Source organism: Buteo buteo, chromosome Z, assembly GCF_964188355.1.
Source record: "Buteo buteo chromosome Z, bButBut1.hap1.1, whole genome shotgun sequence".
NCBI lineage: Eukaryota > Metazoa > Chordata > Aves > Accipitriformes > Accipitridae > Buteo > Buteo buteo.
The window spans coordinates 41,996,107-42,018,877 of NC_134204.1; the positions used below are offsets into that span (position 1 = coordinate 41,996,107).

Sequence of the window (22,771 nt, forward strand, 5' to 3'; positions counted from 1 at the left end):
TAAAGACTGTTTGTTAAACAGTCAAATAAATGTACTTGACTTAGAAGCTTACTTTTCATTGAAGGTCATTGAAGCTTAGGTGACCTAAGGGTATTTATTCAGATCTACAATTATATGAAGTAAACTTATCTTCTTTTCTAACAATTAAAATTTCTCTTTTTTAAAAAATTTGAAAATAATACTTTATTATTTGCAAAACTAAAAAGTGAAATTAAATTGAAATTATTGGATGAAAAGCAAACAGAAGAGGACTTTAAAGGACTTTAAGTAAAGCTTATAGTTTCCTCCTCATCCCCTCAAAACACAAAAGCTTGAAAATTTCAGGATATAAATATTTGAAATTAACCTGAGGTCATTCTTCAAATGAGGGGAATTTCACAAGTGGAACTTTGGAAACTTTCAGTTTGCAAAAGGAAAATGTTGGGGGTCTCAGGTGGTTTTTAGCAATATTTGATATGGTTTATAATCTCTGTAATTTGTTTCTCACAGCTAGACATGTCAGCAATGCTGTCTGTCCATAGTTTGCATTATATTGTGAGCCTGTATTAAGACTTCTAAAGGAGGATCACATATTTTCAGATATTATCAGAATTTTTGTTGTAAATACAGTGGCATTTGATACCTTATTTGACTTGAGGTAAAGGTAGTCTTCATTGCCTTCTTTTCCAACTTAACATAATTCAGTTAAAGATGTGGCAGGATACATGTGATAAAGATTTCAGAAAGCTGGTCATCATCCTGTGTTTATGTGTAACTATTTCTTTCAACTTGTACTGCCCTTTTTCTGTGGGTGATGAGTGACACTTAGGTGTGAGTCAGGGGCTACTTTGAGTGCAACAGATTTAAGGTAGAATTTTTAAACAGTCCTCTCTTTTAGCCTAATTCAGCCTATGTGTAAAGCAGTGGAAATTTTATAACTGACTTCAATGGAAGTGGGAAATCCTGCTTGGGAAGGACTTTTCAAAGGGCTGTTACGCCTTGGCATCTTCACCCTTCTTTTTGTGGGCTTAAAATGGAAAGCTCTCCAATATCCTTCTTGTTTACTTCAATAATATGTCACATGCTGCAAGGAGGAGAGTGTTTGGTTTGTTAGTTCTGGCACACACCTGCATACACACCTGTGTTCTGACCATTCTTTCCTGATGTCTTGGAAGTCTCAGCTGGAAAAGACCTTACCTTGTCACTGAAGGCTTCTTACTTACATACCTTCTTTAGCTGGAAAAACACACTGATTTTTTTTCATAGTTATTTTGAAAAAGGAGTAGTTTGTGTAGAACTTCTTTATCTGTTCAGTTAATGTGATTTATTAGCTTTTTACAATTATCATTTTACAACTGCATTTTTTATATACTATATGATATACATTTTTCTCCCTTGTGATGAGGGTGGGAAAGGCAAGTCTTAGAGCTTAAACACAGCATGCTAGATTTGTAAAAGCTATGTATGAACTTTTTCTGAAAATGAATAGATCTGTCTGGAACAAGGGCCAAGATGTATTTTGTTTCCCTTTTTTTTTTAAGGGCTCCTAAGTTTTAAAGGCTAAAACATTACGTATGACAAGGACAAGGAGTGTTTGGTGAGCTGGAAGCTGCACCCACTAGATTTGCCATGGAAGTATAGCACAAGTAACTCCCACCTAGCCTTGCCTCACTGTCAGCTTATTTCATAGAGGGCAACTGAAATTACTGTTGCTTTCTCATCACAGAAAGTTTTTCCCATTACACTTTTGCACAGAACTCATTTAGTCAGCGAAGTGTCACCTGAGCCTCCTTGTCTCAGTTCAGTCAATTTGGCTCAAGTTCTATTTTACATTCATGTTAGTTTTTTTAATTGGTAATTGACACATACTTTTATAGATCCTTCAAGTTAGAAGTCTTCCAGCAGGGACCTTTTCTTATAATACTTACCAATAAGTCACAGGCTAGACCTGTATTTTACTTATGTATATGTGGTTTGACTTAGGGACCTAAAAGGACATAAGATGTCCTTTTTATGACACTACATTTTTAAAACATAGGACAAGGTTCAAAATAGCTGAAGCTGCTACATAAAAAATGAAACCTTCTGAGGTAGATAGGCCTGTTTGCTCTACGAAACTTGTAGAAGCTAATCTGTATTCTTACGGAGTTTACCTGTCTCTGTGGCCTGCGTATTTATTATTATTGGCAGACCTCTCTAGTAATTATATCATCTTTTGAGATTTTTACTCAAAGTCAGCAAGGCTAAGATGCCTCACTAGTCTCAGTGTGGTCATAGTTATGAATATTAGTAATGTCTTCATGTTTTAGGAAAGATGTTTGCTGCAGAAGCCATCTTAAGTGGTTATAGATACATATTACCTTACCATGAAGGTAACTATGTTGTATCTAGCTGTCATGTGGTTCTCTAGGGAAAAGGAACAGGTGCTTCAGATACCCTGAGAGTGCATTTCTATTTCTAATGATTTTTTTTAAGGGCATAGGGTGACTAGCTCAGCTTGAAGTACCATACTGAAGAAGTGTGGTATGCATAGCTGTCATGTATCTGAGCAATTGCAGGCTCCTGTGATGGGACTGAATCTGTCATTTTACATTACAGCATCCTTCCTTTGCACCAAGTTAGTGAGCTGTAGGGAGAGCAGTGGAGGAAAGGTGGAATATTTCTGTCGTATCTCTACCATGGTTGAGCCCCTGGCAAAAGTTACCTGTTCTAACATACACCTGCCAACATCATCGAAATGCCACAGCAGTCCATAGAAGCATCTCCAAGGAGTTGCTTGGAAATGATTCTTCCGTAAAGAATTTGTCCATAGAAGTGAGAAGTGCAGTCTGCAAAGGGATCATTGTTGATTGTTGCTGTTGGAGATCATTTGCATGGGAGGTCATACTGTTGTGCTGGCTATCATCCAACTTCAGAGCTGATGAAGTCAAATGTTTGTCTGCTGGGGAAGGGTGCCTTTTGTTGCTTTTGTTTATTGACTCCACCTTTTTTTAAGAGTAACGTCAGAGGTTTTTTTTATTTCTTTCCAGCTGTGATAGACAAAATGTCAATAGAATAAGTGACCTACCCACCAGAACTTGCCATGAACCATTTGGTTGGACCGCCTGAGGGGGAGGTAAGTGAAGAGCCAGCAAAAGGAGCAGTGAACGAGTCAGTGGAGGCTGACCTGGAGCACTCTGAGGTGGAAGAGGAACAGCGGTATGCAACTCGCTACTCAAGGCATACAAACAGCAGCCAAGGGGGCCTGTCTGGGCAGGAGGAGGAAGGGATGTTAGCTCGGTCAGCCAGCACTGAGAGTGGTTTCCACAATCACACGGATACTGCAGAAGGGGATGTGATAGCCACAGTGGAGGACAGTTATGACACAGAGAGAGTTCAGGAAAATGAGGATGAGAGTGCATATGCGGTGCAGTACAGGCCTGAGTCTGAGGAGTACACGGAGAATGCTGAGGCTGAGCATGGCGAGGCCATTCATAATCGAACATTGCCCAATCACTTACATTTCCATTCCATTGAACATGAGGAAGCCATGAATGCAGCCTACTCAGGTTATGTCTACACACATCGGCTCTTCCACCGAGGAGAAGATGAACAGTATGCTGAGCCTTATGCTGACTACGGACTGCAGGAACATGTGTATGAGGAGATAGGAGATACACCAGACCTCGATGTTAGGGAGGGGATCCAACAGTATGAGCGGGAAAGGGAGGAAGACGACAATTACCGCAAGGAGGCACTTGGTGCCCGCCTTCACCATTATGATGAACGGTCTGATGGAGAGTCTGACAGCCCTGAGAAGGAGGCAGAGTTTGCACCCTACCCAAGAATGGATAGTTACGAACAAGAGGAGGACATTGATCAGATTGTAGCAGAGGTGAAGCAGAGCATGAGCTCCCAGAGCTTAGACAAGGCAGCTGAAGACATGCCAGAGGCGGAGCAGAGTTTGGAACATGGTCATGCTCTTGCTGGTGGTGGGCATGAAAGTAATGGCCAGCTCCCAGCTGGTTCTCGAGTTACACCCAGCTCAGGAGAATCTGTACAGAGGTACAGCAAGGAAAAGAGAGATGCAATTTCACTGGCCATCAAGGATATTAAAGAGGCTATTGAGGAGGTGAAGACAAGGACCATCCGTTCTCCTTATACCCCTGATGAACCTAAGGAGCCTATCTGGGTCATGAGGCAGGACATCAGTCCAACCAGGGACTCTGACGACCAGAGGCCACTAGATGGAGATGTGAGTATACAAAGCTTTCAGCTCTCAGGTTATGTATGTTTCGTTCCTTTGTGACATACGTGGCAGTGAAGGCGGGCGCATTGTGTTCTCTTGTTCTGTGACTCATCCTTCAGTAAAGTAGTGCAGTGTGTGTTTTAAATTTGTACTCCAGAGAGCATGTAAGAGGTAAGCATGTGCATTATCAGTGGGCCAAATTTTTCTTTATGAAGCACTGCTGACCCCAGTTATACTGTACAAGAATTTGTCACATAAAGCTCTTCACTTGTTTTTTCTGAAACAAATGCTGTTAGATTTTTTACTGCTATGGGGTATTTTAGAATAGCTACTGAACACTTTGTCTTCTATTATCTATTCTTGTGTGTTTCTGTTAATTCTGGGTTTCTAAGTTTCATTTTCTGCCACATAACAATCCTAAGAGTTCCATCAGAAATCTGTTAATATTCTTTATGATGGTATCATAGATCACATTCATATTCCAGAAAAGTTGCAGGTTTTTTTGTCCACTTGCAGGCTCTAGAAACGTGTTACAAACCTCAATATATTACATTATGACTGTAAAGTGTATTCACTCTCTAGCAACCTAAGTATTGAAGGCCATCATTCAGATTTACAGCATCAGCATTTCTGAAATTCTGTACTTCTGGCATGAGGCTTAGTTTGGATCAGAATCAGTTCGCAGTTTGTGGTTCCAGCTGCTTGTATGATAATCTTTGCTTGAAGCTTTATGGGGTTTCTGTATTTCTAATAAAATAAACTTATAAACAACTGTTAACTACATTAATTTTATGCCTGATACAAAAAGAACTGGTAGGCTAAATTTACTGGCCAAAAATAGTTTATCATATGGAGCCATGCTATTACTTCAAGGATAACTGCACTGCAAACATCTGCTCCATCCTCTTTATTGCTGTGGAAACCTTTTGGAACCTTTGTTTTTTTGGAAGAACACAAAAATTAGAACTTTTTGTGTGTTGTCTGGTGTTTCAAGCTGAATTACTGTAATGTTCTAGGAATACATCAGAAATAGCCCAAACACCTCAAACTCTGCAAAGGGAACTCACATGGTGAAAAAAGATCATATACCATGTAGATCTATGACAGGCTTCTGATTTTTTTATCTGCCTTTCAGAACGATGAAAGCTAGTATCCTAGAATGGGAAGAGATTTTTGGAGCATGGTGTTTGAGTTGCTGAAAAAACATGCAAGCTGATTGAGACATGTAGCTTCCAGATTTTATTTTCCTTTGAAAACTGTTGGAAACACACAGTGATGAGTATGTTTGGGTGGATTTTTTGTTTCTTCATAGTTTCATTGAAACTTTTTTTTTTTTAAATCTATATTGCAAAAATTACAGAGTTGATTAGCAGTCACATAGAGGGCTAAAGCAATCTGCCCATCTACATGGGAAAACAATTATTTTTAACTTAACTTCTTTAAAAATTTCCCCAAACTGTAATTATTTCTCTCCCCTTTTTCAAATAGATCACATTACTCTTTTGCTCTACATTTTGTTCACCATATTTTCTGTGTACTGGCATTATCTGGGAGGATCAGAGAACTTCCTATTGCTCCTGATTGTCTGATTGTAACACCTAGTAACATGATGGTCTCAGTGACATTAGGCTGGGGAACCTGAGACCACTAAGTCCTTCATGAATGTGCTCTAGCTGCTCTCCAAAATCTTGCTGCACCTTGCAGGATTTAACTTTTCTAAGGTATGCTGGTAGGACTCAGCCTGGTATGTTCATATAGTAAAGAAAACAGGTGTTTCCACTGGGCTGTATTTACATTAGGTATTGAAGTACATAGGTGTTGCTGCTTTCTACCAAAAGTTAATTTCTCATTCAAGATTTTTCATAGCCTGTCAGATAAGAACCTGACTGAGATATTTAGTGCTGGCTGTAATCGAAACAGTGATGTATAATGACAGTTAGTATAGCTCAGTGCAAAGATAAATGATGGTTGTAGATGTACAGACAGTCTGTGTTCTTGGAAAGAGGAAGTAAATTAAGCAAATAGTTTAGAAGAACTATAGCAGATAGAGGGGAATAGAAAAAAGGGACTTGTGACTGGATAGGAATTTTGTTTTTCACTGAAGATGAGATATGTATTTGTTTTATTGGATTCTTTAATTCAGATGCCAACCCATGAACAGTCTGCTTTCTTTAACAAAGCATTCCTAGAATTGCTTGGCAGTAAATTGGGCAAAATTAGGTTGTGTTGGCTAAGTGACCATGAGTGATCAATTGTAATAAAAATATAGCTGAAGCCCATTAATCTAAATGCAGATTTTTTCTTCTGTCTCCCTTGAGAAAGAAAAAAGTTCTCAGACAGGAGCTTTTCAGTGTAACTCGTATATGCCAGAGATGTTATTCTTTTTGGTTTGTAACATTGGCCTTGAAATAAGAAGGAATTACATAAGAGAGTGTTTTACCTTCAGGCAGACACCCTTTTCTTCCCCCAGAAGTATCAAGGAGTTGCAGATAAATGCAGATTGGATACTTTTATTACCTTCAGTTATTTTGCAGATCTACTTTGAAAATTGTCCTCACATTGTTTTTTGACAAAGCTTTGCTTTTAGAGATAGAACTTACTTGAAAATATTTGTAATCATTTTGTGTTGTTAATCATATGATATTGAAACTGGTAAGACCTCTTTAGATCCAAATAGCAGTCACTTTTTATTTAGCTAGGAGCTCTCCATAAGAGACCAATGAAGCCAGGGAGTCAGAAGAATGATTTGCAGTTGAGACTCATTAAATACAACAACCTCTTTTGCCTTTTTTCACAAGAAAGCAACTGTTACTCCTCAGTGCTGAGTATTTGGATGATACATTCGCAGCAGAATGTTGAGTAGCATACCAGTTGGAAGTGTCCAGAGACTATTTTGAGAAGCTAACAATCCAGAAGCATTCAGAAGCAGCTGGGTATAGTTTGGGACTGTTAGGAAGGACATGCAATGACCGTGATGGTAAGAAAGCTACAGATCACTGTATCTGTTTGTTTTTACGATGCCCTGTTTCCAGGTTTATTCACAGTTTAATCTACCAGGAGTTTGTCATTCCTATGTATTTCTTCTCAAAAGAAATGTTTGGTAGGTGATGAAAAAAGAAAATTGCTCACAGCCCATGGACAATTCTACTGTAATAAACTCTGGTAGTTCTGTGATGTAGGAGGCAGGTAGCAGACTTCTGTGAATAAATAAATAGCGTACCAAAGTACCTGCTTAATATTTAACAATGGAGAGTATTTGCTATCATGTGCCTTGTGCACCCTGGTTTAGTGATGCATGCTTTCACTTGAATAAGAGATGATCTGGACATCTAGTTTGTGGGGAAGGTAGTTGTACTTCTGTATTTGATAAAAGCCGAAAAATTCTCTTGGTGTCCTTTGAATAAATCCAACAAGATTTTTTTTTTTGAAGTTTGCCACACATATGAGGTATGAACAATTGACGTATATTTCCAAAATCTGTTTATCAGAAAACTATTTAAATCAAAGCAAACCATCACTTGGATATGGCCTCGTGAGGATATCTTTTACAAATATAATAGCAGCTAGAGCTGCACAACTGCAAGAAATGTGACATTCAGGAAACTGACCTATGATGGAAGAGACTGTGGAACTGCAGTTAGGTTGTGTTTTCTGAGTGTGAATTGGGAGAGAACCTGTTCACATCATACTAAATAATGTTCATAGCTGGAGACCAGCATGGAGTTTACGGTACGCAGTTGTCTTAGTGGTGGAGGGGGATACCCTTTAGGAAAAGATGTTCTTCTAGATGCACACAGGTACTTCACTGGAAGGGAGGGCCCATATCCCATTTAAGTAGCTTTTGCCCATTATTCTTCTCTGTCAGATTCTCCACCAGAAACCTGCTGTGAATGTGCCTAGCTAAGCACAGAAATAGTGGTGTTTAAAGGTCTAAATAGAAGACATATGCAGTGGATGGATCTGGACTTAAGGATGAACACATGTTCAAGTGGAAGAGGGAATAGTTTTGTGTAGTAGATATCTCAGAATATAATTAAATATTCTGGTGTATAAACTGTATGGAAGTTCTAAAACAGTATCTCTAAAATGTCATTGAGCTTTGAGAATAGTGGCTTGCTTAGTTGTAGAAGTACAGAGATCTGCTGAGAAAAGCACTGAAAGGCACAAAAGCTCAAGCAGGTGGTTTTTTTTTGGCTGCAATTCAAAGACCATTTCTGTCCTCTCATGTCCAGAGAAGAGAAGCAGGCTGCCTACTTCTCTTCAGACATAATCAGGAGAAAACAGTGGTTTGGAGGGAGAAATTCTCCATTTCAGAACTAAATACCTTGATCTTTTTCTGAGATCCATTCAGTTATCTGGGGTTATAGATCTGAAAGCCAATTTTTGTTGACCTGCAGGACATGGTTTGTTGCTGCATGCCAAGACTCAGTTTTGCAAAGTCCTCTCATCGGTATTCACAGTCTTGGTTCCTCTACAGACACTTGAGGTGGTGCCATGTTAGAATAAACCCTAATATAAAGTAAAACCAGGTACATGGGTGGTTTGGATTTGTGAAGTAGAAATTCAGAGCTGAAGACAATCCTTTCAGGTAGAACAGAACTGAGCTGCATTGTTTTGCTTCTTTGTTCTTTTTAGTTACGTATATTTTATTTCATCCTCTGAGTTCTCAGTTGCAGGATTTTCTCAATTCTGGTAACTCCAGAAGTGAAGTGTTTTCATGGAGATGAATTTGCTTCACTTTTTCCACAGCTGGAGTAATGTGATATTAACAAGGCAATAGAGAAGTCTGTTTTCAATAATTAAGCAGGTTTCAGTCATAGATGAACTAAGGGGGGAAAAAAGAGAAAGAAAAGAAATGAAATAAAGATGAGTTTATATTGAGAAGATATTCTTTTCTTTTTCTGAGCAGACCTTTTAAAACTGTTGGTTGAGCACACAGAATACAGGTCATCTTTCCATCATCCATGCAAGACCACAGTCTTAAAATTATACGGAAAAAAAATGCCCCAAAAGCCTCAAACCAAAAATCATAAAAAAAAAAAAAGACCCAAACAAAAAGCATTTTAATATCTAGATAGTGATTCATCAATTACACAGAGGAAAGCTTAAATTTATCAGTTAGTCTGCTTGAAGACAAACACTCTCCAAATGAGTTACGGGCTTTTAAATTACAGTGAGCACTGGATACATAACCCCTTGAATTATTTTGTTTTGGTTTATTATGTTTTTTAATTATTGAAAGATGAAAGCCATTTTGAGTACTTTTTCTGTGCTGTTGAAAACTAGAACAGCACTTGTTATAGTTAAAGTCTTTTGAAAACGCAGGAGGGATCCACGCTAGTTTTTTCAGACTGACACATGAAGCTGCATTCGAACTACAAGTTCAAGTGAAAGTACAGCTAAGGAAGTCCATACTTGAGAAAGAGCCAACACTGAACCAGCTTCCAGGAGCCTGGCTGTGCTGGCAGCCTTGCATCTAGCACGTGTGCTGCTGGACAGACCCTACCTGTATAGCATGTGTGTGTGATCTGATGGAGTCAGTCCGTACAGCCTGAGATTTTATTCAAAGAGAAGTTACCAGCTCACAAAGTGTGACTGTGGTACTATGTGGTTATTGTTACTGACTCATGTGGCCAACAGACTCTTTGAAATGGGCAAAATAAAGGGCCATCTTGCCCTAACAGGCTCAGTTACATTTATTGTTTGTTCACTTGGACTTTTGTGTATGATCTAGACCTCTATGTATTCTTAGGTATATTTTTAATTTGTATTTGAGACATAGTAATATAACAGTAACAGCTGTGGGTCTTTCTTCGAAGACTTTGACAGAGGTACACAGTTACTACTTAAGTCAAAATCTCTATTTTTATAACTTCAATGAATTTTACTAAAGAATTACAACTCAGTGTTGTGCAGACACTCATGGACAGTGTGTTTGTTTTAAAAAAGCTAGTTTATTCAGAGCTTTTGCATAGTGTAACACGTGTGGACAGTCAGATCTCTCAAGTGGGATTGTGAATCATTGTCTAGATGGTGGCAAGTGGCTAGAGGCTCTGTCCTTGCAGGGCATCATCAGCTAGATCAGGGGAGATTCCCCAAACTAAGACTCCCCAAACTGCATTCTCAGTTCTTATATACAGCTGGTCGGTGATCCTACATGACCACTCTTGCACGTGTGATCCATTCCTATGGTTTACCTTAAGCTACACACAAAACACTTCCTGCGTTAACTGTGTACATAAAGCTGTCATACATGACCTTATCTGCATCTGCAGGAATAGTTTCTGTTGACTACTAGCAAGTATCTTATCCATGTACTGTTTGGTCATTTTTGCAGCAGATACTGTGTGGGGGAGCTGTTGGGTCAGCCAGAGACCCTACCCAGGATGGTAGTTAGCACCCTGAAGCGATGAACTGTGCCTCTCACTTGTCATATGCACAGGAGGAGCCTGCTGGGGAAATCTCTGAGGCTGCCTGAAATTCCTCTATGGAGAGGTTCTACAGCGATTAGTCAAATGTGTTGTTCTGAAGTGAACAGTTCAGTCAGTTACCTCGTCTCAAGGCAACTGGTTCTATCATCTGTGCACCAGTTGGCAGGGGGCAGGTCCTGGACCACCCAGCAAACTGATGGGTAAGCTCACTGGGTATGTGCAGAGGCAGTTACGCCACAGTTACAATTACACCCCAACTACAGTACAAACTTAAGTTTCATCCTTATGTCTCATTTATAAATTAAATTGTATAGATTGTGTCACAGTATGCTTGTATGTGTACAATAGTTCTGAGTTGTTCTATTTTTTCAAACTGTCCATCTTTAACACTATAGTTAAAGCAAATTTAAACAACAATGACCAATAATGATGATTAGTTATATTGTAAGAAAATTTAGCTTTCAGCTCTGTTCTTTACGGGTACTTTATGCCATCTAAAAGCTATGAACATATGCTGATGGTCTCAGTCTACGTTTTAGCGAATAGAATTTGAACTGTTCAAATCACAGTAGATACTCTGCCACAACACAGTTATGCAAAAACCTAAGAGACTTACTGCCATAGTTGTGCTGTACTGGGTGGTGCTTGTGACTATACTTGCATGTTGGACCTGAATATTTCATAGTGCTTTGGCCTTTACCTAATGTGTATGTGTACCTCTCAGAAGACTTTTTATCACTAAAATCAAATTAATTGAAAAGCCTTGCTTTATCCGGTTGTCTCCTCCACACTGATGTACAAGAAGACTATATTTGCCATTCCTCTGCTGAGAAGCCTGTAGGTGTATATTAGTGTCATATAAGTAATTGCCTTTTGTTTAAGTGAATCTTGCACTGCTAAAGTATTTGTTCATTTCATCCCCTCTGTCCTAGCCTTGTATGTCATGATGTGGCCCACTTGGTTATACTCTTTTCAGATAAGCTGCTGCTAAAAGCAGGTAAAACAACGCTGCTTTTATAAAGCAAGAGGAGGTGATTGTATTTGAAGATGTTTTAGTGACAGTTATGTTTGTCTTCATGAGCTACTCATTAGCCAGCTGGGTTGACCTGGGTAGGTTAGATGCAACACAGTCCTCTCCTGTTACAAGTTCTGTTACTAAATCCCTCTGCACAGTAGCAAGGAAGGTTTCTCAGGTGGAGTGGGTTGCATGTTACTGAGAGTCAAACAACACCAAAACTGAGATGGAGAATTTTTGGATGTACCAGGTTGAGTATCGTAAGAAAAATGTAAGTAGATATTCCAGAGGAGAAATGGCGTAACTAGTACTTTTTTATTGCTGCACTTAAGAAAACACTTTGTAATTCCATTGATGGACCTCTCTATGTATTAACAGTATGTTTCACGTGAAATTACTATGTTTGTTCTGATAGCATTTTTGTTAGGCTTCTAAAACTTGTTTTGTTAAGAAGCAACGAAGCAGTCACTAAGCATTTATTTTAGACTTCAGTTGTAATGTTTTGAGCAGCTATGCAAGTTGTCTGTCCACTATGATGTATCAAAATATTTCTTGTTATTGCTGTGACTGCATTCTTTCTTTGTGCATTGTGTATGGTACCTCTAAAAATGCATTTTGAGGTAGAAGAGAACCGAGTGTTTATTCTTCAAAGACTGAACTTTCTTATACAAATGTTTTTGGGGACAGCTGTCATGTCAGGTCATATAGCAAACTTTGTAGGATGTTTGATAGTTTTGGGGTTGGATTTTTTTTTCCCAGAAAAATTTGAGCAGACATTCAAAGAGAGCACATGGAAAGCCGTGTGATCATTTTGATGGTTGCTTAATTCTGATGCTTTGTAGATTAAACTAGCTGAGTAAAGGTATTTGTAGAGGTACTGGAGTAACTTAATACATATTAAATAGTGCAAAATTTCATGTCAGCGGCCAACTGGTTTAAATGGAATCTTTTATTGTTATGGCTTTAGTGTGTGAATATGAGAGCTTTCAGGCATTTTAAAGAACTATTTTTTTTGTGGAACCATTTGATGCTAAAATATTATATGCTTTACTTTGTTTCTTTGTTTACTATTTAAAACTCAATCCTACAATATCCCATTGTCATTATTAGGTTGATAGTATTGTGCGCCTTTTATATTTAATACCAATACAGAAATACTATGTAACTATTGGGAATGTGAGCACTGTAAGGATGCTTCCTTAAGTAAAGAGGAGTTGCCATTTGTGCAGTGAATCACGGTGGCACTGTAACTCTGGAAGTTACAGAGCAAGTCAGGGGAGCCTGTATGTCTCGTACAGCCCCTGCGTGAAGACTGGCAGTGCAATGAGTGATCCTTCAGTCTGTCGGTCTAAGCACATGCTATCATTCTAGGGACCATTTCACAGCTCCATCTCTTTTTGACCTGCAGTTGTAATTCAAAATACAGGGAGATGCAAGGACTGCCAGGAAATATATGTATAAGGAGTTGCCTAACTCTTTGGAAGCCTTTATTAGTTAACTATAATTCTAATATTTAGTAATTATCCAAGATAGACCTTTTAAAAGAATGAGGGTAAAGAGAAAGAGGAGGAGAAGGGAGTTTTATTTTCTTGTTTTGTTCCATATCTGTGAAGCTAAGCTTGCAAAACTTAGATTTTTGTGCACACTATTTCATAGAATTCAGTGTTTCAGCTGGAATGGAGGCATAGCAGGAGGGCACTCCTAGATTGCAGCTGCTGCCAGCTCAGAGTGCTGGAAGTATAGCCCTTTTCTGGTATGACTCATTGGCTTAGAGAAAAGCCATGTCAAGTAATTGTTTATAAATCAGAAGAATAGTATTTGACTGTTTCGCTATCAGTGATGAACTGTTGAGCTGGCAAAGCTAGGGCTGAACTCCCTGTGTCAAAGGAGAGTGTAGAATGCCAGGGCTGCTGGGCTAAACACCCAGCTTGCATAGCTAAACGCTAAACCTTCCTTTGAAGAACCACATTTTGGTATGTGCACTGACATGTTTTGCAGGTATCTCCTTAAGACCTGCCTTTAAAAATGCCTGTTGGGTTGAAGCTTTTTACTGTCTCTCATTTTGGTCACCTTCATTAAATCCACACTCTGTATTCTTGTGTTATACCCCCATACCAGTCCCCCCTGCTCTGGACTTTAGATACCTCACTACAGCTTTTTAGTGTCACCAGCATTCATTAAAAATTGCCTGTGATGAGGATATCCTTTCTCAATGCATTCTTTCCCTTTACCAAGATACTTGCTGACAGATCATATAGATCTAGATTTTCCATCATACTGCTTTTCTATGCGGTTCCCTTTGTTTTTCTGCTATTACATTCTTGATGATATACCTGAGAGCACGTGTGCTTATGGGGAAATTGCAATCTTTTCTTCACTCTCCCCAGTTTGACAATGAAGTAATCTTTAGCTGAATCCCTGTGTGCTGGTCATGATCAATTCCCCTGTCTCCCATCGCAGCTTACTTCTCAGTGGATTTATCTTTTCTTTCTTAGAATGTCAGAGCTTAGGACATCGGTCTGCATTGCCTGCAGCCTTCAGTAAGCTCACAGTCATGTGCCTGCATGCAATAGGCATGTACTTGTGCAACAGAAATTCCTGTAACTGCAGCTTAGTTGAATGCTGACAGTAAGTGTAAGTAGTTGGCCCAATACCAATATCAGACAATCCTCCATTCACCTTGCAAAAATACAGTTTTATTGACACTTTTTGGCTGAGCATTGCTTGCCACTGAGTACAGCTTTTTATTTTTTGAACTGCTTAATTTCATACATTACTGACAAATAAACACAAGTGTTTTTCAAAAGATTTAGCTGTTCAGAATAAGTCCACTGAGATATTGATATGTGATTATTATGATAAAAAGCAAGAGTTACAACTTTTTAAAAGTGTTGGTCTTGGTTTTTCCTTCCCCACCCTCTCATCTTTTATTTCTACTGCCAAATTAGAGGAAAATATAAAAGAAGAATTTCTACATTAGTCACTCAGATTATTATTTAATTTTCTTGCCATGTCTAGTCTCCATCTCCAGATTCCTCTTCACCTCGGGGTGCTGAATCGTCAAGTAGGCAACATCACCAGGATGTCTGCAGTACAGCAGAGGCCTCCACTAATAAAGAGGTAAAGTGAAATCTTTTTAAAAGCCACAGTCTTGTTCATGCTGCTTATGCCTTATTTTCATTGCCTTTTTGTACCTGTGCAATCCCTTCTCTTCTTCCAAAATCGCAACACGCTTGAAAAGCTGATTTGTAGCACCTTTCCTTTATGCTTGCCTGTCTGTCTGACTAAATTTCTAATATACTTTAGACTGTTTATCATGGCATTTCTGACTCTGTGTTCAGCTGCCACTAAATTTATTTAACAGGCTGGGAGGTATTGATTTACCAAACAGCCAACATCACTTCTGTATTAGAGGCAAAAGGAAGAAGCCCTTTTCTTTTCTTCCATGCAGAATGTCTTCCTGCAAAGAAAAGGATGTTTCTCAGCCAGATGAAAAAGCTTGCTAAAATGAAATTATTAGGTAGTAAATTATGCTGCTTAATATTTTGTCATTGTACAAACTGACCTGCCAGTGATTCACAGTCAGAATTTAGTTCCTGACCCCAGGCTCCTCAAAATAAAGCTAAATACTTACTTTTTTTTTTTCCACTTTTATTTTTCTCAGCTGGCACCTTTTTACACTGCAGTAGTTCCACCAACACAAAATGAGAAGTGTGAGTAGAACTTCTCACAATGTGAAAAGAAAATCATTTGGCATAAAAAATATTTGGATTAGTATAGAATGGCTGTCTCTCTAAACAGAAAAATCTCAAATATTTGGTTTATTTGCTTTTTGTTTTTTAAGCTTAAAAAAAATATAGAAGCTGTAGTCTAACAAGGTACCATATTGTTACTGATAGCAATGCATGAGTTATCTTCCACAATGAAAAACACTGATCTACTATAACTGGAAATACTGATTAAAATTAAATACTAATTAGTAATCCATTCTTTCTTTTTTTCTTTTGTTATTATCAAGGGATAAAAGAGCTTGTAACATTTATGTGTTGTGCCAGTCTGTATTTGCATTTAGAAAATAATGAAAGGTTTCAAAAGACTTAAGAAACTCATAATTTCTCTTGTGCTAAAGCTGTCAACAATAGATTGTGCCATTAAATTTTCATCTGCTATTTCGTTAGCTTGTTAAAGCCTTTAGCTTTCTTCAGTACCGATTTTATCAATTCATATATATCCTAGCTTTTAGCAGGTTTTAGATGTCGATAAACTTACCCAAAGGAAGAAACCAAACAAGATGCTGCTTATTTCAGTTTTTAGGATGTGCTTACACATAGTGTCAGAGATGGTAAACCAGGTTTCACAGTAGGATGTGTCAGGCTGTTTGTTTCCCTCAGATGAGCAATAATGCTTGCTTTAGTGCTTCCAGTGCAAGAACAAGACTGATAAAGCAGCCTCATAATTTTTTTGAATGACTTTTAGGTCTTAGTAAAACCTTCTTTAAAATACAGATTTTTGTAATACTGGATGGCAACAAGATTAACAAGAGTAATGAAACATTAATGACCTTGATATTTCATTATTCATGGATAAGTAAAATGAAAAGGTGTAGGTTTCCTCCTATTGGTAACTTTACCTGTTATTTTACTATTCTTGTGGTCTCAGCAGAATGTCTTTCAACCTGAGTAATGAACAAAAAACCTTAATTTTGTGTGTGAATTTTTGCAATAAAAGCATATATGACAGTTTACACCACTCTGTCCTGAAAAGAAGTTGCATCGGCTAGTCAAATTGCTGAATAGTTGCCAAACCTGTAATTACAGACTTCATTCACTCTTTTTAAAAAAAAAATAAAAGTACTTTGGACAGCGCATATATATGCCTGAGCTGTCTCTGGTGTGTAGGGAATTTGTTGTTTAGTCCTGTCAGTGGTCCAGTGTCCTCTTAGCCCTACACCAGCAGCAATTACAAACAATTGTTGAAGTCTGTATGGGTAGGGGGTCCAGTAAAAACATTCAGCTGAAAAGGTGAAAGAGCCACAGATCTGAAAAGGCATGTCAGCGTCCTCACAGCAGCTTAAATGCTTTGGCAGTGGGAGATCATTTTTTATTGACGCTTTATGTATGCTAGTACAATCTCTGATGGAGATCTTTCTTGATTTTGCAGTACAGCTTAGTCAATTTCATAGGGAACAGCAAGTACTTAAAGGCTGTGCAGGCTCTGCTGTCTGTGTCATGCACCTTTTGTTTTTGTTTCATGAGTTTTGTTTTACAGCAAGATGAGCATCATTGGTTAAAAAATATTACTTGTTACATCCATTTTCTATTTGTTACAATGGAAAAGACTCCTTGGGGTTAGTCACTTGACCTGTCACATAACTGTGACCTTCCTAGTTGTTGTGGTTTAACCCCAGGCAGCAACTAAGCACCACGCAGCCGCTCACTCATTCCCCCCCCACCCAGTGGGATGGGGGACAAAATCGGGAAAAAAGAAGTAAAACTCGTGGGTTGAGATAAGAACAGTTTAATAGAACAGAAAAGAAGAAACTAATAATGATAATAGTAACACTAATAAAATGACAATAGTAATAATAAAAGGACTGGAATATGCAAGTGATGCACAGTGCAATTGCTCACCACCCGCAGACCGACACCCAGTCAGTCCCCCAGCGGCGATTCCCCTCCCCCACTCCCCCCAGTTCCTATACTGGATGTGACGTCCCATGGTATGGAATACCCCGTTGGCCAGTTTGGGTCAGGTGCCCTGGCTGTGTCCTGTGCCAACTTCTTGTGCCCCTCCAGCTTTGTCGCTGGCTGGGTATGAGAATCTGAAAGATCCTTGACTTTAGTCTAAACACTACTGAGCAACAACTGAAAACATCAGTGTGTTATCAACATTCTTCTCATACTGAACTCACAACATAGCACTGTACCAGCTACTAGGAAGACAGTTAACTCTATCCCAGCTGAAAGCAGGACACTAGTTTATCTCATTTTTTCCACTAATACACAGAACCTAGGAAGTTGCCCATCATAAAGGAAAATAATTTGGAATATATTTCAATGTGTGTTGTCTGGAAATATACTGGAAATTGTCTAAGAAATTATGCATTATTCTGATCATATATAGATTTTCTTTTAATAAAACTATATTAAGCAGTCATTGGAGGAGTTACTGCTAATGCAATTAGCTGTAGATTCATTAAAATTTTTTAATCCTTGGACTATCCAAAATTCTTATCTGCAACACATATGATAGCAGGAGATATTTCAATATACCTATTAACACCTATATATTGCCACACAGAATTTTCTTTGGTAAATTCTCGTATGTCATTTACATTCTTGATTATAACAAAATGGTGAGTCTTACTCACTGAAAGTTGTAGCTTTCAGGTGTTTGAAGTGTTAGGCACAGAGTCTTCACATAAAATTACAGTTGGAAGTTAGTTCTTAGACTGTATTTACATATGCAAGCCAGGATTTTTTTTATTTATTCACCTTTTACGTAATTGAATCTACCAAATGTGGTTTTGTACTTGATACAGTGTAAACATAGTTGGTGGTAAGGTGTTAGTGAATTCAGTTACCCCACAGAATACAGGTTGCTACCTAACCTGTTAAAATTTAGAAAGCGTTTTGTAGGCTGTATTAATGTAAGGAATACATCTAAGAAGAGTACTAATGAATAACAGAATTAGGTTAATATATAACAGAATTTTGTTAATGAATAACTGACTGGGCTGATGGTTTCAGTCATGAATAATAACAGTATAGCATAATTTTATATACTCCTGTGTGGGGTTTTTTTTGTAGTTGGAAGATCCAGTGTCTTTGAAATATGATGTATTTTCCTGCATACTTCTTGATTAGTAGAAGTAGACACCTATTGCTAGACAGTTAATATGCTATTGAACACCAACAGGTGATGGAAAACTGGACCTAGCATGTTGCCTGATAGATAAAAACACAAATGGAATACATTGAATTTAACTCTAGTAGGTGCTTAGAGTTTGAAAATACTAAATATAATAATATCTTAATAAGTGATGATCTTCTTTTCTAATAACTATTATTTACTTTTTTATTTTTTTGGCATGGAGAAAATTTTAATGCATATTTATGCATGCTCTGTTTTGTTTGAAATCCTTTTTGTCTTAATTACAGTCCAGAAAAAGCTTGGCTTCATTTCCAACCTATGTTGAAGGTAAGATAGTTCTACAATTTCTAAATGTTTTTTCGTATCCCAAATTGCCAGTATTTATAATGTAGAAAAGTTTTATTTTTATTTGCTGAATGGAAAAGCTGTTAGGGTTAGGTATACTGATTTAGATTACATTGTGTCCAAACTGGAACCTGAGCTAAGTCCTACTATGCTCTTTCAGAAGCTCAGAAACACGGAACTTTTATTTTTTTAGTGTTTCATTCAAAGTTTCTGTGTCAGTTCTGCTGGTTTTTTATCAGTATCACTTAAACACTACTAATTTTTTACTTATATTTACACTACACATGTGAATGTGTGTGAACAAGGAAAATAGGCTAGGCAAGAAGACTAGTGCTCTCTCCAGCACTGATTTCAATTGGCAGGCTCAAGCCAATCTCAGTTGGATTAATTAGCAGAATTGAATTAATTGGATTAATTGGCAGGCCTGCCAGAGGAAATCTGCACTGCTTTACATCTACTTGTCCTCTAATTAAATAGTGCTTCCTGTCTTAGAGTTAAGGTTGCACTTGTGCCAGTGCTGAATTTATTCGGAACAATGTGAAAAAGCAAGTTACCTGCTACATGGACTACTGTTACTTTTTGTATGAGTCTGTATCCTGTGTATACAGGAAGACTGCATGCTGTAAAACACAGTTATTTTGTTATAAGAGCATGACAGAAGCAGAAAATTTGAAGTTTCATTTGCTTTTTTTCCCTGACAACAGTTGTACCATATGCTTGTTGAAGTGCCAGAAATACAGTTGATGTGATACATCATTTGGACTGTCTTGGAACTCCTTGGATTGCTTTACAGTGTGCTGTGTTTAAACAATTATGTAATCATTCTCTTTAGACTACAAATTGATCATTGGTTTAGTCTTCAGTATATGAGCTGCATATTTTGGAGTCTGTGGCCAGAATGTCAACTAATGTAAATTTCATATATTGTTTTGAAACCAGCTAAGCTTTGGAATTTTGCAGCAATGAAGGGTCTCTCTTAGAACTGAAATTCATCTCCTAGTGGTAGCCCTGTCTATCAAGGACTATCTTACATAATCCTCCATTCCTTAAAAAAAAATAATTGTAAACTAAAATTTACTTAGATCTCGGTCCAGTGCAAAATTCCTTAAAAATACAAATTTTCCATTTTATGCACTAGCAGTTCAAGGAAAACTTGCTAGCACTTATGGTACACTTTCACTCAAATAAGAATTTCATTGTCAGTGGTAATAAATGGAGGGGGTCTTATAAAAAGCAGTGCTGTCTGTGTGTTCAGCTCTGATGGAAATAGAGCACATACTTTTTTGGGGTTTAATATGCTTCGCTCTGGGAGTCTTAACTACACCTTTGTCGGTCTATATTTGTTTTGTGCGTTCTGACCAGAAATTGTACTATAAAGGGGGTTGCACCCTTTATAGTGAAGAGGTGGAAGTGGTGAAAAGGCCTTGACATGTAGAGTAACAAATAGCAACACTTCAAATGCTGTATGGTTTCAGGACTGGAAGAGTGTGCAAATATGTAGTACTTCCAGATGCATAAATTTCCCTAAGGAAAAAATTCCATCTCTTTGAGTCATGTACTTGAAAGTGACTTGTTAATTTTGAGAGTTTTCCAGATACATAGTATCTGAACAAATTCTGCACACTGGAGATGAGCATCTTAAAATTACTAGTCATAAATTTTCATGTTTAAAGAAACCATAAAGGAGACAAGCTTTCTCATAAGATTTATACATCTACTTCTGTCTGTGTGGGTAGTTTCAGTGTAATATTTATCTCCAGCTCTGTCTTTTGTTGTTTTAATCTTAATAATGACTTGCATTTCTCTGGGACCAAAGTTACTCATGCTCATTCTGAGGGGTTGTTAATCTCTTCTGTTATAATTAGAACAAAATTGGTATTCTGAGTAATGTTAAACTTTAGGCCACATCACCTTATATCTCAAGATACCCCTTGAAATAATAAGACCCCCATTCTGATATTGTAGGGGGTTTGCTTTATTATTAGAGGAAAAAAAAAGCAAACCTAAAAACAGTTTATTATTTTGGTCATAAAATGTGGACATTTTTACCTTTAGCATTCTTCAAGTTGATTTGCATTTTCACTTGTCTTGAACATCAATTGTTTTTCCTTACTTATAAGAAAACAAGAAGCTTCTTAGGTTAACCAGCCTCCCTTTTGGATCATGACAATTTTAACATGTAGCAAGGTGTTAAAATAGAACATTTTTACATACACAATTTTTAGATGGAATTGCCAAACACCAAAACACCTACAGATCATAAATGCTGCTTTCTAAGGATTTGCATTGTTAGGCACTGACCACTTCACCACCTTCTAACTTTCCCCAGAAGTTGATGGGTGTCAGATCATTAAGAATCTATGGCAATAAGAGAGTTGTTTTGCCATCAGGAGAGCCCGTGCTCTATGTATTTAACAACATTTTTATTTAACTCTGTCCTTTACCTCATTATCCTTGTTGAGACTAAGAGTGATTTTTAAAGGTCTATGGCATAAAAGTACTTTGCTTAATTGGGCAATCAGTCTTCTTGGTAAGGGGAGACGTGTTTTACCTGTAAAGCATTCCCAGGGAGGTTCCTCTGCCTGTTGTACTAACTGCAGCTAACACAAAAGTGAGCAAGTGGCTGACATCTGTTATTAAATTGCACCCTTCCTCTTTCTGTTTGTGACTGTTGGTCTTAGAATTCCAAGGCTGGTTTTGGTGGGTGAGGGGCGAGCTGCGTAACTGTGTCTGTCCCTTTATAACAGTGAACACTCACAGAGATTATTTTGCTCCAGGGTGATCCTTGCTCACAAAAGAATGAGTTATTGTGAGAGACAAGCTATATTAACAATTACAGCTTTTGCTGGAGAGATGTTGTATTGGGTTTGTGTGGCAAGGTTTTGGTAGCGGGAGGGGTAACAGGGGTGGCTTCTGTGAGAAGATACCAGAAGCTTCCCCCATGTCCGACAGAGCCAATGCCAGCTGGCTCCAAGACAGACTCGCCGCTGGCCAAGGCCAAGCCCATCAGCGACGGTGGTAGCACCTCTGAGATAACATATTTAAGAAGGGGAAAAAGCAACTGCTGCATAACAGCAGCCAGAGGAGTGGAGTGAGAATATGTGAGTGAAACAACTCTGCAGACACCAAGGTCAGTGAAGAAGGAGGGGGAGGAGGTGCTCCAGGTGCCAGAGCAGAGATTCCCCTGCAGCCCATGGTGAAGACCATGGTGAGGCAGGCTGTCCTCCCGCAGCCCATGGAGGTCCGTGGTAGAGGAGATATCCACCTGCAGCCCGTGGAAGACCCCATGCTGGAGCAGGTGGATGCCCGAAGGAGGCTGTGACCCCATGGGAAGCCTACGCTGGAGCAGGGTCCTGGCAGGACCTGTGGAACCGTGGAGAGAGGAGCCCACACTGGAGCAGGTTTTCTGGCAGGACTTGTGACGCCGTGGGGGACCCACGCTGGAGCAGTCTGTGCCTGGAGGACTGCAACCCATGCAAAGGGCACGTGGAAAGGACACATGCTGGAGCAGTGTGTGCCTGAAGGACTGCACCCCACAGAAGGGACCCATGCTGGAGCAGTTCGTGAAAAACTGCAGCCCGTGGGAAGGATCCACATTGAAGAAGTTCATGGAGGACTGTCTCCCATGGGAGGGACCACACACTGGAGCAGGGGCAGAGTGATGAGTCCTCCCCCTGAGGAGGAAGGAGCAGCAGAGACAACATGTGGTGAACTGACCGCAACCCCCATTCCCTGTCCCCCTGCTTTGCTGGTGGGGGGAGGTAGAGAAAATCAGGAGTGAAGTTAAGCCCAGGAAGAAGGGAGGGGTGGGGGGAAAGTGTTTTTAAGATTTGGGTTTATTTCTTATTACCCTACTCTGATTTGATTGGTAATAAATTAAACAAATTTACCCCAAGTCAA

At 38.7% G+C, this 22,771-nt stretch overlaps 1 protein-coding gene across 1 annotated transcript in view; it reads left to right on the forward strand.

The window, feature by feature from the left end:
• Positions 1-22,771, forward strand: part of APBA1 (amyloid beta precursor protein binding family A member 1) — a 100,181-nt gene that overhangs the window by 55,431 nt on the left and 21,979 nt on the right. The window contains 3 exon segments of the mRNA XM_075019500.1: positions 3,009-4,213; positions 14,672-14,773; positions 18,814-18,853. Of these exon segments, the coding sequence (XP_074875601.1) occupies positions 3,062-4,213; positions 14,672-14,773; positions 18,814-18,853 (1,294 nt within the window). The 5' untranslated portion in view covers positions 3,009-3,061.